The following is a 16,910-nucleotide window of genomic DNA, read 5'->3' as shown; positions in this document are numbered from 1 at the left end:
AAATGCTAGAAGTAATGCTAAATCTAGCAAACTTTTGTCTTACAGAAACGAACTGGTGAAGTATTGGCGTCTCTCCGCCCACGAGAATCTCAGCCGTATGCGTTTGAAGCTCGAAGCTCAAGCAGATGCTCAGCCGGCGGCTTTAGCAGCTGCATCTCGTCTCCGCGACAATTTGGAACGAGCTCCACAGCCAACAAAACTAGTAGCACCACCTCGAGCCCCTCGTGCTCATCATGACATCCTCGCAGATGAAGAACTAAAACTTTCCCTGGAACCAGAGTATGTACATTGAATATTCATTTGTATTGTTTATATAAATATTTATTTAATTTTTGTATAATTTTAGAATACAAATGATGGAAACGGGAAAAGAAAAGATGATTGTTTCCCAAGATTGTGAACTTATCACACTGATGACTAAAGTTAAAGGCCGTTTGGATGTGACGACCAATTGCTTATATTTCCACGACTTGACTCCTAATAAAGAAGATGTTGAAAGACAGGATTTTACTGTATGTTTGTTACATATTCTTTTGTATTGTATAAATTTGCATATTTTTTACTAACATTGATTATAGATATCATTGCCTCAATTGCGTGAAATCCATCTCAGACGGTACAATCTTCGGAGAAGTGCATTAGAAATATTTCTCATTGACCAAACAAACTACTTTTTGAACTTCACTACAAAAGTACTTAATGTTTTGATTCATTCACTGAGTTTTGATGAGTTTTTAATATATTGTATAATTCTTACATGTTTATTTTCAGACGCGAAATAGTATATTTTCAAGAATCTTGAGTCTCCAGCCGCCTAATATTTTATATGGCAGCGGTCAATCTCCAGCTGAGCTCCTGAAAGCATCTGGTCTCACGCAAAAGTGGATCAATAGGGAAATCACCAATTTCGATTATTTAATGCATTTGAATACGATCGCGGGCAGGACTTACAATGACCTATCTCAATATCCAGTCTATCCGTGGATTTTGGCAGATTATACCAGTGATTTGTTAGATTTGGAAAATCCGGCCACGTTTAGGGATCTGTCGAAGCCAATTGGAGTGGCAAATCCGAAAAACGAAGCTGAAGTTCGCGCCAAGTTCGACAATTTCGAAGATCCGACTGGAGTGATATCCAAGTTTCATTACGGCACTCACTATTCAAACTCTGCGGGCGTTTTGCACTATCTGCTGAGAGTTGAGCCTTTTACGTCTCTTCATATCGAGCTTCAAAGTGGGAGATTTGACGTTGCCGATAGGCAGTTCCATTCCATCGCTCAAACTTGGAAGATGCTGATGAATAATCCGAATGATGTTAAAGAGTTGACACCAGAATTTTTTTATTTTCCAGAATTTCTACAAAATATTAATAAGTAATGATTTAATTTACTGCTTTTAGATTATCTTTGTAGTTGAAACTTTTTTTTAATAATCTGCATGTAATTTTAGTTTGGACCTTGGAATTTTGCAAGGTACTAATTATCAAATTGGCGATGTAGCTCTGCCACCTTGGGCTGAAGGCAGCGCTGAAAATTTCATCTATCTTCATCGAAAAGCCCTTGAATCTGATTACGTATCTGAAAATCTGCATCATTGGATCGATCTAATATTTGGTTACAAACAAAAAGGCCCACGAGCTATTGAGGCGCTCAACGTGTTTTACTATTGCAGGTATAAACCCAATTTTTCTCTCCAAATATTTTCAACTCATATCTTTGAATTCAAAAACAATTTACATATTATGATTTGGAAAAGTATAATCAATCTGTATTTACATGTAATGTATCGGTATGGCTCGGTAGTTGCGTTTATGCTTAGCACCGAGAAGTTACTGGGTTCGATCCCGTGCTAATCTTTAATGCTGCTGGTCAGACTTGTATATATGTGTGACTCCATGTCGATCGTTTCCCATCAGAGTTTGCCAATTTATCTGATTTCGTTTTTTGAAGCGGTTCCTCCATCAAATTGGCAAAACCCATTTCGTTTTCTTCAGCCTCTCGAAATACAGCGATTTATGTACTAAAAAATGCTGCAATGTTTTTAATTAATTGTCTAGGAAGGCACCTGTGAGGCTTTCCTGGTATATATCTATGTGAAATAAAATAAAATAAGAAATTAATAGTCAACTTTTCAAAAATCAATAATTTGTATCAACATAAATGATCTTGATTAATCAATCAAATGCCCTTAAAAGCTTAACTCATTTGACAAATCTCTATTTTTAGTTACGAAGGTGCTGTGGATTTAGACGCCATAGCCGATCCAAGTGAGCGTGCCGCTGTAGAAGGGATGATAGCAAACTTTGGTCAGGTTCCTGCCCAATTGATACGTTCCACGCCACATCCTGCACGTCTCACCGCACGTCGTGCTGCAGACCGGGCACTCCGTGGCGAAATTCGTTCACTTCACTGTCTTCATTTGCTGTCTCATCTGTCGACTGTTTCGGTTCAAGTATGTCACGTTCACAAATTGTCATTTCTGCAATACTGCGTCTTAACTGTTCATTGAAACATTATAGATATCTCGTCCCGATGATCCGATCATCTGGTTGGGTGGACCTTGTCGAGGTCGTGGATTCTTGCAAGGCGGTGGACGTTGGTTGACCACTATAACTCGCAATGGCATTTTATATACACCGTCTTGGCAACCATATTCGTTGACTTCGCAAGCTTTGGAATCCGAATCCAACAGCAGCACTTTAAAGTAATTTTTGTATAAAATAATGTGATTTTTGAAAGGTTGTCGTTTATAATTGATATATTGTTTATAGAACTCGCAGACAAATATCTATAGTTGGGCAAAACAATGCAGGAATTCATAGCAAATCAATTGCCATGTCGTCAGATGGAAAAGTGCTCTACTCTGGTGGACATTGGGATTGCTCCATTAAAATTTACACTATTACTAGTAGATTGAAAGTTGTCGGAGCAGTTTCAAAACATTTTGGTATATAAAACTTTTTTTTATATTTTAATATGTACTAGGTAAAATACCCAGTTCTGTTTGGGTTCGAATTCTCATATAATAAGAGTCAATTCAACAGTTATAAATATCTGAAATAGGTGGTTAATAATCGTTTGCTCAATTTCAGAACCTGTCACGTGTTTAGCACTCGACAATTGCAGTGAACGGTGGCTAGTCAGTGGTTCGGCTGACACTACGCTCGCCGTGTGGGAGATTGGATCCAGTCCTGGAAATCTTCAGCTTAAAAATTTCCTGTGTGGACATGATGCACCTATCACATGCGTTTCTGTAATGGCGGAACTTGACACTATCGTTTCCGGCTCAAAGGTTTACATTTTTAAATAATTACAATTATAACTGAATTTCTTCACATTACTCATTTTATATTTTGTGATTGTTTAAGGATGGCACCGTTAACGTGTACACATTGAAGAAGGGTGAATATGTCCGTACACTTTACCCGAAAGGTTGTCAAGGTGTCGATATTGACGTTAAATTTATCGTACTATCACATCAAGGACATATCGGCTTTATTGTGAATGATCAGGTATTTTTTTTTACAATATATGTAAAGATCTTGTCCTGGTACCTCCCAATTGAAATCTCACTTTACAATTTTGTGTACTGAATTGCATTTATTTTTTCATTCTTTATATTATCCAGCAGTATAGCTCGGTGGTTGCGTTTATGTTAAGCACTGAGAGGTTACTGGGTTCGACCCCGTGTTAATCTTTAAGGCTGCTGGTCAGACTTGGATATTTGTGACTCCAAGTTGATCGTTTTCTATCAGAGTTTGCTAATTTATCTGATTTCATTCTTGAAACGGTTCCTCCATCAAATTGGCAAAACCCACTATGTCACCAATATCTGAATTTGATTTATGTACAATATGTAAAAATTGATGTATAAGTTTTAATCCATAGATGTCTATGAATTAATTAATTAATAGTTCAGAAAGTCAGCGATATATGTACTAAAAAATGCTGTAATGTTTGTAATTGGCTAGGAAGGCGCATTGGGGTTTACCTGTTGGGCCTTCCTGGTATATGTTTATCTACGTAAAAATAAAAAATATTAATAAAATATAAAATATATTGACTCTGATCATGTTTCTTCTGAACTATCATAAAGTTTGATCTAATTTGGACAAAGTGAATAGGAGTTATAGAATAACATATAAATACATAGGAACGACATTCCTTCTTATATTACATATGTATTAGATATTTTAACTAAATTTTGCATTTCAGATTTATCATTCTGTTCACGTATATAATATAAATGGAAGTTGGAGAGCTAGTCGCAATGTGTGCGGTCGAGTTACGTCTATGTGTACCGTTGGAGATTGTCTATTGATTGCTGATGACGCTGGAGATATAACTATTTCGACGACTCATAGGTAGTATACTATTTATGTATATTATAAGTGAAAATGTAACTGTTTGTTATATATGCTTTTTTTACATTCAGTTTGAAGCCGGTGTATGATGTTCCACTTCATGTGCCGATAGAGCATGTTCTAATCACGCCTCATAACACACACATTCTTGTGGCATTGAGAGACGGAAGAATATCAGTCATAGGATTGCCTCCTACTAATAAAAACGCGCCTGCAATCGACACTGTTTAAGTGTAATTTGGGCAATAATAGTCGCCATATTTTAATGTAATAATTAAATGTATATTTTGTGTCTAGTCTGCAATGAAACAGTACAGTGGATTTGAGTTTTGTTTCGAAACAACAGAGTAACTTTTTAGACTTTTGATACGACATTGAAATTGGTTATTAATTATATCATTCCAAGTAGAATTAAAAAAAAATGAATGACGCTACTTCTTAAATGTATTAAACATATCTGTAGAAAGTTTCGCCATCAAATGATATCACGCAAAATTTTAAGATATTGTGTTATTAATCTTTTCAAGGGTATATAGTGAATTTAGAATTATAATGGGGCTCTAACTCTGAAATTAAACGAAAAAAAAATCATATTAATAGTAGAATAAAAATATAACTTGATATATATATATGTATATACATATGTATTTCTTATACTGTTGCAAAATAAATTTAGTTAATATATTTACATATTAGTTATTAAGCTTTCCTAGTCGTGTAACCAAGTTTTATTATTTATAAGATTTATTTTACATTATACACACGCATTTTATTCAAAATTATTAAATATGTTTATATGTATGATTATTGACTGATGAAAATACCTTGTTGAATTTAAAATATGAAATTCCGTAATATTTTTATTGTTTAAGACATACTATATGTAATAAAGCTTCAATGTGTCGATGTTTCAGTACATTGTGAAAAACATTCTCAATTATCAGTATTTGAAATTAAATTTGTGATCCGTCCAATCCTTTTATAAATCTAAACTTATATTCATTAATATATTTATGAATATTATATTAATCTTCATTTAATAGTTCATATACATATATACTATTTTCTTTGATATTCTTAGTTTACTTAAAGTGGATCACTGTCTAGTATATTTTTAAATGGTTTAATTCTGGGCTATTTTATTTTATTATGATCAAAATTATGCATTATTATGATACCATTTGTTAATACATATATTATATTTCAAAAATTTTTAATTTGTATATTTGATGTACGTATGTGTGTTACAATTTAATGTATTTATTGAAAAAATAGCAAATTTTATGTAAATAGAAATTGAATTGTAAAATAAAATTCATGAATTATGCATTTTAGTGTATTAATTTTAGCTGCAATGAATAGTAATATGTACTATTTAATTTATACATTTTCTGAAAGAATGAGGGTTGTGTTTTTAAAATACATTATTAGTCATTGTATCAATTTTTTTATTTTATTCAATTATGTGCATATGTATTAAAATTGTTTAATTTTTACTTATGAAATATATGTGTGTATTAGAAATCACATCAATTGATTTTAAAATCAAATATGTTATCATTACATGTAAGGGCATTATATGTCACTAGAATGTTTATAATATTGTAACAGAATTACATATTTTATTGTAACAAACTGATTTTGTTGAAAATGCATAATTAATAAATTGTTGAATAACTATATCATGCAATAATAAAATTAAACAATGAATAAATTTGTATCTATATTATAAATTTATATTTATTTTTTATGTTATACCCAAAAAAATTGTTGTAAATCAAAGAAACTTGAAAATTGCACATACATATGTAGTGTAGTATTGTTGTTGCAAGTTACAACTTGTAACACACCCTATAATTCGGGGATAGCGGGTATATATGTACATATATCTGCATAGAGCCAGGTCTTTTATGTTCTATTATCTTTACGACTGCCAGATGTATTCTTCAATAATGTTGAGTATTGGTTGGTCATCGAAAGAACTTATGTATTTACGTAGCTGACAAACTCTACGAGTCGTAAACAATGTGTGCCGCGAATATCCAGAGGTTACGATGCCCTGGACTGGTTCGGTGATTACTATTCAAATGTGAACTGGTCACAGGACAACCGGTTGCTCTAGATCGGTCACACATGATCACCCGTCACACTAAAACTGGTCACGAGAAAAGTGGTCACACCCTAAAATCGGTCAACCTGTTTTCTCGTGACCGATTTTAGGGTGTGACCAGTTTTAGTGTGATGGGTGATCACGTGTGACCGATCTAGAGCGACCGGCTGTCCTGTGACTGGTTCACATATGACTAGTAGTGAAAATATTTATGCAAATCCTAGAAATTCTTCAAGTAACAAATATATTCTTTCTCATGCTAGCAGTAGAAAGTTTATGCGTGTTATAAGCTTGCAAACGCTGTTTTAGTCGAAATCTAAATAAAAAAATAGCTAAAGTTATTAGCGATCTCACTCGCTTAGACTCCAAAAATAAAATTCTAATAAATGATCAGAGATGCTATAGGGGGGTTGAAGGTTTTGGATCCTTTCCCAGCCTATGGAAATTCAGTTGAATTTTGAAGAGGATCTTTATTACTCGATTAATACAGGTGTATTTGTATGTACAGCGAAGTAGGTAAAGGATTCATTGGAACGAGCTAGGTCGAGTTCCTGAAGCTCACTGGCATCTGGGGACGATGCACTGGTTTATAAAGGTGTTGCTTGAGCAACGCGTAGCTGGGCTGGTGAGATCACGTTCTGGAAGATTCCGACGGGGTCGAGGTCTTCCTTTGTGTTCTATGTTTGATGCGTAGGTGCGTAGCTCCTTGGGATTTCCCGTGTACTCGTGATTGCGTATCTGGAGCGAGTCGAATCGCCTTTATGGGTAAGCTGGACGAAGTATTTCGGCCACGGCTAACTTTCGTGTACAAGAAGAGGACGCGATGATGTCATTTGTACAGATTAAGTTCGATGAAGGAAATAGGTGATATCACAAGTCGTGCTATATCTCTACAATGCATTCTTTTCAAACAGAGTGGTTTCAGTTTGGAATAGTCTTCCCAATGATGTAGTAACCTCTGATGACATTAATATTTTTAAGAACAAACTTGATACTTTTTTTAAAACTAAAGGATTTTTGTAATTCTTCTTTTCCATAATCGCATTTCTGTTTTTCTTTTCTTTTTGTTTATATATTTTTTTCCTCTCTGTTATTTTTATTTTAATATTGTTTTTTTTTTAATGTATTTTAATTTTTCTCATTTTTATTTCATACATGATAATTTGTAAAATATGTTTGTTCAAACCCCTTGGGCATATCGGCTTTGCCGCCTCCCCCAAGTATATTAAATAAATAAATAAAGTAAACAATCGGCGATGGTCGTACTTATCGGTGTTACGTCCAGTCACTTTGAGCGGCATATATCGTGGGCTGTCAGCGGTCGTTGACAGTGCATGTGAGGTTGGAGCGCGTCAGGAGTCAGGAGTCAGGAGTCAGGAGCTAGAAGTAAAGGAGAGCGACGGGGGCTCACCATGTCTGGAAGATCAGGGGGTGGAGCGGGTGGAGGGGGCGGCGGGGGCGTGCGGTCCGTTCTGACCCCTCGCGAGGCTTCGAATCTTTCGGCGAACGTGACGCGCAAACTCGACAGCCATTTGGAGAACATGCGCATTACTCACGGTATACCCGACGTCATATTCTACCATTATATTGAGTATTGCGACTGTGAACACAAGTCAAATGTATAATAGGCAAAATTTTAAACTTCTAATCCGAACATAACCTACATAAGCTAAATGTGAATGGTTCCGTAAAACTACAACTAATAATTTCATCACTCAATACTTATTGCTTGATCTTGACATCCAGTGTTTATATACAAGTCATCCGAGTCTAGATTGATCAGCAACATTATCATTTTAATTGAAAGTGTGTTCATTTGCTGTCAAATCTATTATATCTCATTTTCAATGTGATCTGTTATCTCGAAGTGGTTTTAAGCATTGAAACAGTCAGGAAAATTTACCTGGCGCTGCCTAAGCCATACTTATTCTAAATCTAGAAAAAACAAGAACGTATTTTACGTAATTTTTGAGTTCATGAATATGCTTTGTTCTGTATAATAATTTGACTTATATTGTACAAAAAATATTCATAAAGTATTAATTGTTCATAATGACGCATATTAATACTCCTCACTGTATATTTTAATATTTGAAATTTGTAATTCGGAATATTTTTAAATTCATTGAATACATTTTAATGTCATTTCTTTATTAAGGAAGTTTTTATTTATAATTATAAATTTCTATGTGTGAACTCCATCAAAGTTAATTAGATTTTAATTTATCGTTCTATTTATATTTTTCAGGTGAAGCTATAAAAAAGCTGCAGAATGAAATTTCTGAAGCAAAATCTTCCTCTGATAGTTTGAAAGATAAATCAAATATGAATTCGTTGCAAGAAAGTGCTTTACAAGATATGGAAAAGCAACTGATTTCGGCAAATTCTATAGTCGAAGAGACGAGAAAAAATTTGAAAAGAATTGAAGAAGATTCAGATAATATTCGCCGTGCGAGGGATTTGGCCGTTGACGAAAAAGAAAATCTGAGAGTCATGTGCGATCGTCAAGCGTCAGAAATCTCGCAAATGAAGGATGAGATGTCCAACATAATGTCTCAATTGCAAAAAGCCATAGCGGAAAAGTGTGAAGCGCTATCGAAGAGCGACGAAGTTCAGAACAAAGAGTCTCTATTGGAGACCAAAGAGAAGCGCTTCGAAAGCGATAAAGTTCATTTGAACAACCAAATCAAAAGTTTGAGCGGCGATCTCAATAGATATACTTCGGAATTACAAAATATTCAACATGAGCATGCTTCAAAAATGTCAGTATTGGAAGCAAAATTGAATGAAAAATGTGAAGAGTTGCAATCTGTCAACTTTAACATTAATAGCTTGAAGGAATTGAACGAAAAGTTGACGATGGAAAATAAAAATCAATCTAAGAAATTACTCTCTCAAAACGACATCGAAAATCTTATATTAATGGACTACAAAAAAGAAATTAACGCCAAAACAAAACTCATCGATTTGTATTTGAAAGATATTGACGATTCAAACGCTAGAAATGGTGAATTGAACAGGCGTGTAACCGATCTACAACAATTGACGAGTTCCTTAACAGAACAAACTAAAGAACTTGAAGTGCAAAACAAACAATTGAAAACAGAGTATGAAACTATGCTTAGCGATAATGGCAACGCTATTACCACGCTGACTTCAGAACTGAATGAAGCTAAGACTCGTTTATCGGCGACGAAAGAAGAAAGTTTACAATTCCTTTTGAAAGACTTGTCACCATTTGCCAGTTCTACTTGTGAACTCATCAAGTCAATGTCTCTTACTCAGGTGTATGGCCAATTGGTTCGACTGTCTGAAGAGCTATCGAACGAGAAAAAGGAGGCGGCCATTCTCGCCGAGAAGGTTACCAATCTTTCTGCTGAAATTAAAGAGAAAACTGATGCAATTCAGCAGCAAGACTCAGAAATGAAAGTGATGTTAGACAATAGTACCACAATGAAAAAAGATCTAGAGTCGATCCAGAGTGAATACAACCAATTGAAAGCTAGTAATAACGAAATTTTGAAAGAACGCAACGTATTCACTCAAGAAAATGCCCGTCTTAAGTTGGAAGTGGCGAATCTTAGTAGACAAGTATGTTTCTTTTTGGATGAAATAGAATCTGAAGATAATAACAAAATGGATACATCGGACACCTTGACCAAAGATATGATAACTTTCAGCAACATCAGTGAGCTTCAAGCTAACAATATTAAACTGTTGAACCTTGTGGAAGAATTGAAACTTGATAAGGAAAATTGCAAAGCAGGACAAGTTTCAAAGGAATCTCAATTCCTCGTAGATTCGTTGAATGTTCAAGTCTCGGAACTTACTAAAACGCAGAATGATCAAATAAAAATTATAGATGCTTTGACTCTCCAACGGGATAGATATGAAAAATTGTATCGAGAGAATATAATCAGCCAATCTCCAAAGTCAGATGCGATTAGAATATCTGACGCAGTCGTCGCTGTGGATGAAAATCCGAAAGGTAGTCCCTCAGATGTGCCATCTGATAAGGGGGCGATAAAAACGCCTATTACGGATGTTCAACGACAGAAAGAGCGCCATAAAAGATATGAAGAAACTATGATGGCAAGAGAAAATCTATTGACGGAGCGGTTGGAAGACTTACAGAAGAAGTTGCACGAACTTAATGATAAATACGCCAAATGTTTCTCGGTATCTAAAACGAATAGCGAAAAGTGTGAAACTTTAGACCGTGCTGTGCAGACATACAAAAAACAGATTACAAGTCTCGAAGAGAGAAATAAAATCTATGAATCTTCCATCGTAAAACAAGAGGAGAGTATTAAATATTTGCGCGATCAACTTTTAGATTCGTTGACCAAACTTTCAACTGCCGAAGTGACTGTGGAAAATCTAAGACAAGAATCTAAGTTTTTGAAGGATTCAGAAAATAGATTAAAGAAAGAAAGGGATCTCTTGAAAAAAGAAAGGTTTTCTCAGTCGTTGATTCTAAATGATATTGAGTTGATTAAAATATCTGAAAAACGAAAAGATGATGAGAATTTGATCAACTTGGAAAGTAAATTGAATGCGTCGATCAAAGAATGCAGTGATTTGCAACGCAAATTAAAAACGCAAGAAGACAAAGTGAATGAACTCAACTCACAACTAGAAAGACAAACTAAAAATCACGATGATAGAATTAAGGAGGCTAATTCTTCAATAGAAAGGAGCAAATCGGAGATTTCAATGTTACACGAACAATTAAAATTAAAGGCAAGTCAAGTCGAAGATCTTAATAAGAGATTGTTGAATTTAATAAATATCAATGGACAAGAAGACAATCCTGATGTTATGAAAAAAGTTAAAGATTTAGAAAATTTATTAGACGATCGTAAGACTGAAATTGAAAAGCTTCAACAGGAACTTATAGAAAGTAAGCAGCTTATTAAGACATCTCGTGATAAATGCGAGAGCACCGAAATCGAATTTAGGAAAATGGAATCGTGTTACACAGAATATAAGACAATTATGGAGAAAACTTTGAATTCCTTACGAGAGTCAGAAAAACAGTTGAAAGAAAAAACTTCCAAGCTTGAAGCTGAACTTTCTTCTCAACCTCATGATATGAACATAATGAACAATAATGAGCTTAAAACGGAGCTATCTAAGTCTAGGGAAACTATTGAATCTTTAAAATTAGCGCTGAATGAAAAGAGTACGAATTTAGATAATTTGAACGTCGAAGTAACCAAATTGAAAGAAAACGTTCAGAAGGCAGAAGATAAGTACGCTTATGAAATGGTTTTACACTCGATGGACGTGCGCACGATGACTCAATTCAAGCAGGAACTGACGAACTTGAAAACAGAGATTGCTAATTTGAAGTCCGAAAAAGATCATTCAGACAATTCTTTGAAGGAGAGTAAATCGTCTTGGGAATCGCGTGAAAAGGAGTTCGTCAAAGAACATGAAGACTTACAGGCAAGATTGAATGACTTGAATCAGCACAATTCGTTACTGCACGAACAGATTCAGGCTTTGAGCTTGCAAAATGCTTCATTCCAAAATAACACTAATGTAGACAACACGAACGATGCTCAAAGCGCCGACACTTCTGTGAATCGTTCTATGAACACTGATGATGAAAAGTCTTTGGAACATTTGATGCTAATAATCAAACATCTCCGACGGGAAAAAGATATTTTCAGTACTAAGTTTGATATGATTCATGCAGAAAAGTCAAGGATGAAGTCTGAATTGGAAATAATGGAAAGTCAACTGAAGGAACTGCACGCATTGACTGTTGAAAAGGAAAGTTCTGTATCAAGTCCTCAAATGTTTATGAACAATCCGGAAATAATACGGAAAATGGAGGCAATGAATGCATTGACAGATAGTAATGTTATATTGCGGCAGGAAAGAGACAGTTTTCTTAAGAAAGTTAACGACCTTTCTGAAAAAGTTTCTAATAATGACAAATCGATATCCACTTTGGGTAAAAGTAATACTGAACTGCAAACTAAAGTGGAATCGTTGCAATCTGAAAACACGCATCTTAAAAGTGAAAGCGTGAGATGGAGGACTAGAGTAAATTCGTTGGTTGAAAAAGCAAACAAAACTAGTCCTGAAGATTGGAAGCGCCTTCAGAATGAAAGAGAAACTCTGGCGAAAATGTTGACAACTGAGAAAGAAAATGCTAAAAAGCTTAACGATGAAATGCAATCCTTAAAAACAATGAAAAGTAAACTTTCCGATGAAGTTAGCACGTTGAATCAAAAGATTGTTCTACTAAATAGTTCTTTCAAGAAGCAAAATGAAGAGTTGAGCACATTGAGGAGTGACGTTACGAGAATAACTCAAGAGTTAGTCGAAGCCAAGGCTAGCATTCTTGAAAAATCAGACTCCTTAAACAAAGTCAATGAAGCACTCGCGTCTAAAGATGCTGTATTCAGCGAAACATCGAAGAGGGAAGTACATCTTAGAAAAATTGCTAAAAAATACAAAGCTCTATATGAAGAACTTACTGCAGAGGCTGAAAAAAAAGCAAAAACTTCTAACAATGAAACTCTTACAAATGCTGAAACAACACCAGAAGCCGAAAAGGATGCCAATGAGAAGTTAAAGGAAATTGAAACGAATAAAATAGCTGAACTTACAGCACAAATTAATGCCAAATTAGAAGAAAATACCAAGTTACAAAATGAAATTGCTGCTTTACGTACTACTCAAGACGTCGATGAGAAGACTAAACAACAATTGATCGAAGCGAATGCAAATATTTCGCAATTGACGGAAGCAAACACTACATTGAACAGTGAACTGACGACGGCCAAGCAACTCGTCGAAAATAGTAAAGACGACTGTGATGTTAAATTGAACCACTTAAAGTCGCAGTTGGAAGAACGAATAACGAAACTGGATAAGGATAAAAATCAATGCGAACAAGAGAAGAAATCTTTGTCGGCGGAATTGAATAGGAAAATCGAATATTTGTTACATAAAATAGGACAATTGCAGAGGAAGATCGACCAATCGTCAAAACCATCCACCAGTTCATACCAAGGAGAAAAATCGGCATCGGAAGCTCCGACAACTATTAAAATTGCATCCGGTTTGTGATATTTTATAATAACTATATAATAACTAAAATAATATTTTTTTTATTTTTAATAATGCAACATTGAATTATTTCAGTTTCAGCTAGCATAGCCAATGCCATATCTTCATCTGCTTGCAGTTCACAAAACATTATAGAAAATTTACCTAGCAGTTCGTCTCCAATGACTTGTCGCCAAATTTCTCAACTTCATGGAGCTACCCTGCCACCCGAGTCTACTCAGGTTATTTTTATTTTTAAAATAATATAACATCGGAACATGAGAGAGAGTATCCAAGTGTATTCGTGGGTGATTAGTGATTAGTAACCCCAGATTAGGTTAACGGGACGCTAAAGTTCCTGAACAAAGGATACGCTGGAGTTCTTACAGACCTGGGCGAGTGCGTGCGTAAACAATAGAATCGCCAGGGTAGACCTTTAAGCACCTAGACAATAGACACATTAATTGATCAGGGAAGCTGTGCTGTGAAACTTGTCCTTTATAAGGAGGTTCACAGCTCTTCTTCATGTGCCTTGTCCTCCCAAGTCAGCAACTAGAGCGGTGGTTCCGCGTGGACCTCTGTGATCATTGAATAAATGCTGTGAAGCAACTTTGGCCTTTCATTTGGATCCTGAACCCACCCCTACGCAACAATAATATCGTAAAAATGAACTACTAACGGATTTCATATTCTCATCATTGATTTTAACTTGCAGGATATAGAATCGATTAATATTAGAGGAATTCGATCAGAATCTGCTGAAGCTGCTGCACCTACGCAGACTACTGACGGCTCTCAGCATAGCCACCAGGTAGTTTTAATTGATAAATTTGATTTTTGTAATATTCTAAATTATCGCTTATTGATCGTATAAACTTACAGACAATGCTAACTATGCCGCATTTGGAGAAGGCTTCCGTTTCGGGCACGAGTTCGTCTCAAGCTCATCAGCAGGTATGTTTTGATCGATGATTGTCGTGCTTGAAACCATTTGAAATTATATGTATCGTTTTTCGTAGGCATCCAGTTCGTCGAGCAATAATAATTCAAATTCTACGGTGACAACTTCACATAGAATTGACGATGCCGAGAGCGAGCAGAGAGTTCGCAAACGTTTACGACAGTCGGCAGATGAAGGCAAGAGTGATTGTAGCAAAAGATCCAAAATACAGGTATTATTAATAGATCATTTTGTTGATTTTGATTTTGTAAGAAAATTTTACATTTTTTTTAATATGTAGAGATTGGCTGAAATGGAATCTGAATATCAGGTGCCGACTTCGTCCCAACGAGATCAAGAGGATGATTGTGTGATCGTGGACTCTGGCGATGATGAGAATCAGTATGAAAATAACTATGTGGTATGTTTGAATTATTTTTATCGAAATTATTATCAGACTGTATATATGTAGTGTCGGTTATGATCACATTAAATCGTACAGGAAACAATAGAGGACGAAGAAGACAAACGTGGTAATATTGCTGAAGTTTCCGAAGATAAGAACACTCAAGTAGAAAGGTCATCTTCATCTGCAGTGTCCGAAGGTGCAATGGAAAATAATGAAGTTGAGCTGTTGGAAAGCATTCCTCAAGTAATAATATACGCTTGCATATTACATACTATGTTATGATATCACGGTGTTACGATTGTCTAAATGTCATTATATTTTCCAGGAAGATCAAAGTTCTAATAGAGTGGAGGATAGCATGTCGAATTCCAATGAAGCTCGAGCCGATCCTGTCGGCACACCTTCAACTCCTCACTCACCGAATAGGGAACAGCAGATTGAAACAATTTCTAGTGTCACTGAAGGTTTGCGATAATCTATTTTAGTGGTTTTTTTTATCTTAATAATTCTGTTGTACAATCATATTTTTTCTAATCAAAAGGAAACGAGAGCGGAAATGGCTATATGTCATTAGGTATGGTCATGGGGAATGTCGGATCGGCTGGAACAGTTAATCTCGTATATGATGATACCAGTGATAGTATCGTTCCGTCTACTCCTGTCCTTTACGTGCCGAGGAGAAATGACGGGTTTGCAAAACATTTCGATTTTTAAATAGATGCTATGAAGATTTTTATTTTATTTTGATTTTGTTCTTTTCAGTTTCGGTGAAGCTGTTAGCTCTCCTTTGACAATTAGCGGGGGCTCAACTGCCGATGGTCATTTTACATTCAATGAGAACAACGCCAGTGCAAACAGTGGTGCTATGGAAGATACTCATGCTGATCTCACATCTCAAATCGCTCCACACCTACCTACGACTCCTGGTGAGTGTTTGTGATGATAATTATATTTAATTGCCATCAAGGTCATTGTTAATCAATACTTTTGTTAGAAATTGAAAGCAATCCAACTCAAGAGACTTCGGAGGCTGAAGCTGGTGGATCGTCGCAAGAAAACGCAGATGAAGAGTCTCCTATGGTTAGTTCGCAAGGTAGTCTTCCTGCTTCTCCCCAACAGGTATTTTATTCCAACGTTGCTGCTAGTTCAATACTACATAATGTTTGTGTGTATTTTTGTGATGTGTGTAAATTTTGTAATCGTTTTAGATTGAAGAAAGTAGTGAGGCTGAAGCTAGCAGTACTGCACTCGCAAATAATTCCTCTCAGAAAGGTCCGTGGACTCGAGGTAGTGTGTCCACTCCGTCACGATCTTCGCCTACTCCACAATCTTCGGGTAATCGTGTTTCGGATTATCATCTTCGGCCTTTTTCGCAACGTGTTCAAAGGCAGTCTAAATCGCCAAGGGGCAGACAGAATCAATACAAAAAAAATTAATGATTAAGCATCGCTTATTATATATAAATACGATTAATCTTTTGGCTGTAAATAAAAAAAAGGTTGTATATGTAACGAATGATAAGTTTGTGATTAGCAAATGGTAATTTTGTGAAAGGCTAAGATGTAAGTTTGACTTTTGTGACTATTATAAGATTTTGTATGTCGGTTTATGTGAAATAAACTTATATAATGTATTTTATTGCAAATTTGTTTCATTGTAATATTTTTTCAATTTCCTTTACTTTTTTTGCAGTTTGTTATTTTATAAAAACATTAAATAAACCCTGTAAACAGAAAAATATTGTTATCATGAAGTCCTCCATACTAGGGGTTCCAAAAAACGGGTCTACGTGACGAGCCAGAATGTTAAATTACAGAAAACACAAATATCGGAAGGCAAAGATCGAAAATCGAAAGATCTTAAGTCGAAAGATAAAAAAAAAAAGGGTGCATGGTAAACGGTACATACTCACTTAATTTGCGCGAGCAGGATACAACAGGAACAAGAGGAACAGGCTTTTCCTCTCGTATTCTGCGCGCGCACATTAATATATCACAAAAATTCTATTGATAACTGGCTT

General features: G+C 35.4%; 2 protein-coding genes across 2 annotated transcripts in view; both read left to right on the top strand.

Annotated features, from left to right (window-relative positions):
* Positions 1-4,942, top strand: part of LOC143914307 (neurobeachin-like protein 1) — a 54,736-nt gene extending 49,794 nt beyond the window's left edge. Inside the window, exons 29-40 of the mRNA XM_077434483.1 lie at positions 46-279; positions 347-512; positions 579-692; positions 772-1,373; positions 1,450-1,671; positions 2,226-2,451; positions 2,519-2,703; positions 2,771-2,946; positions 3,092-3,291; positions 3,368-3,511; positions 4,215-4,363; positions 4,435-4,942. Of these exons, the coding sequence (XP_077290609.1) occupies positions 46-279; positions 347-512; positions 579-692; positions 772-1,373; positions 1,450-1,671; positions 2,226-2,451; positions 2,519-2,703; positions 2,771-2,946; positions 3,092-3,291; positions 3,368-3,511; positions 4,215-4,363; positions 4,435-4,594 (2,578 nt within the window). The 3' untranslated portion in view covers positions 4,595-4,942. The remainder of the gene's footprint in view (positions 1-45; positions 280-346; positions 513-578; positions 693-771; positions 1,374-1,449; positions 1,672-2,225; positions 2,452-2,518; positions 2,704-2,770; positions 2,947-3,091; positions 3,292-3,367; positions 3,512-4,214; positions 4,364-4,434) is intronic.
* A 2,813-nt stretch (positions 4,943-7,755) lies between these two features.
* LOC143914963 (nucleoprotein TPR-like) lies at positions 7,756-16,617 on the top strand. The gene is made up of 13 exons (XM_077435403.1): positions 7,756-8,030; positions 8,722-13,554; positions 13,638-13,783; positions 14,257-14,352; positions 14,424-14,495; positions 14,561-14,713; positions 14,783-14,902; positions 14,984-15,133; positions 15,216-15,354; positions 15,432-15,579; positions 15,653-15,816; positions 15,885-16,009; positions 16,099-16,617. Exons 1-13 carry the CDS (start codon positions 7,886-7,888, stop codon positions 16,324-16,326), a joined length of 6,519 nt encoding a protein of 2,172 aa, XP_077291529.1. The 5' UTR covers positions 7,756-7,885; the 3' UTR covers positions 16,327-16,617.
* Positions 16,618-16,910: the final 293 nt, after the last annotated feature.

The sequence above is a fragment of the Arctopsyche grandis genome, chromosome 7, assembly GCF_051622035.1.
Source record: "Arctopsyche grandis isolate Sample6627 chromosome 7, ASM5162203v2, whole genome shotgun sequence".
Classification (NCBI taxonomy): Eukaryota; Metazoa; Arthropoda; class Insecta; order Trichoptera; family Hydropsychidae; genus Arctopsyche; species Arctopsyche grandis.
The sequence above is the reverse complement of the archived record's forward strand: the minus strand, read 5'-3'. Positions and strand labels throughout refer to the sequence as shown.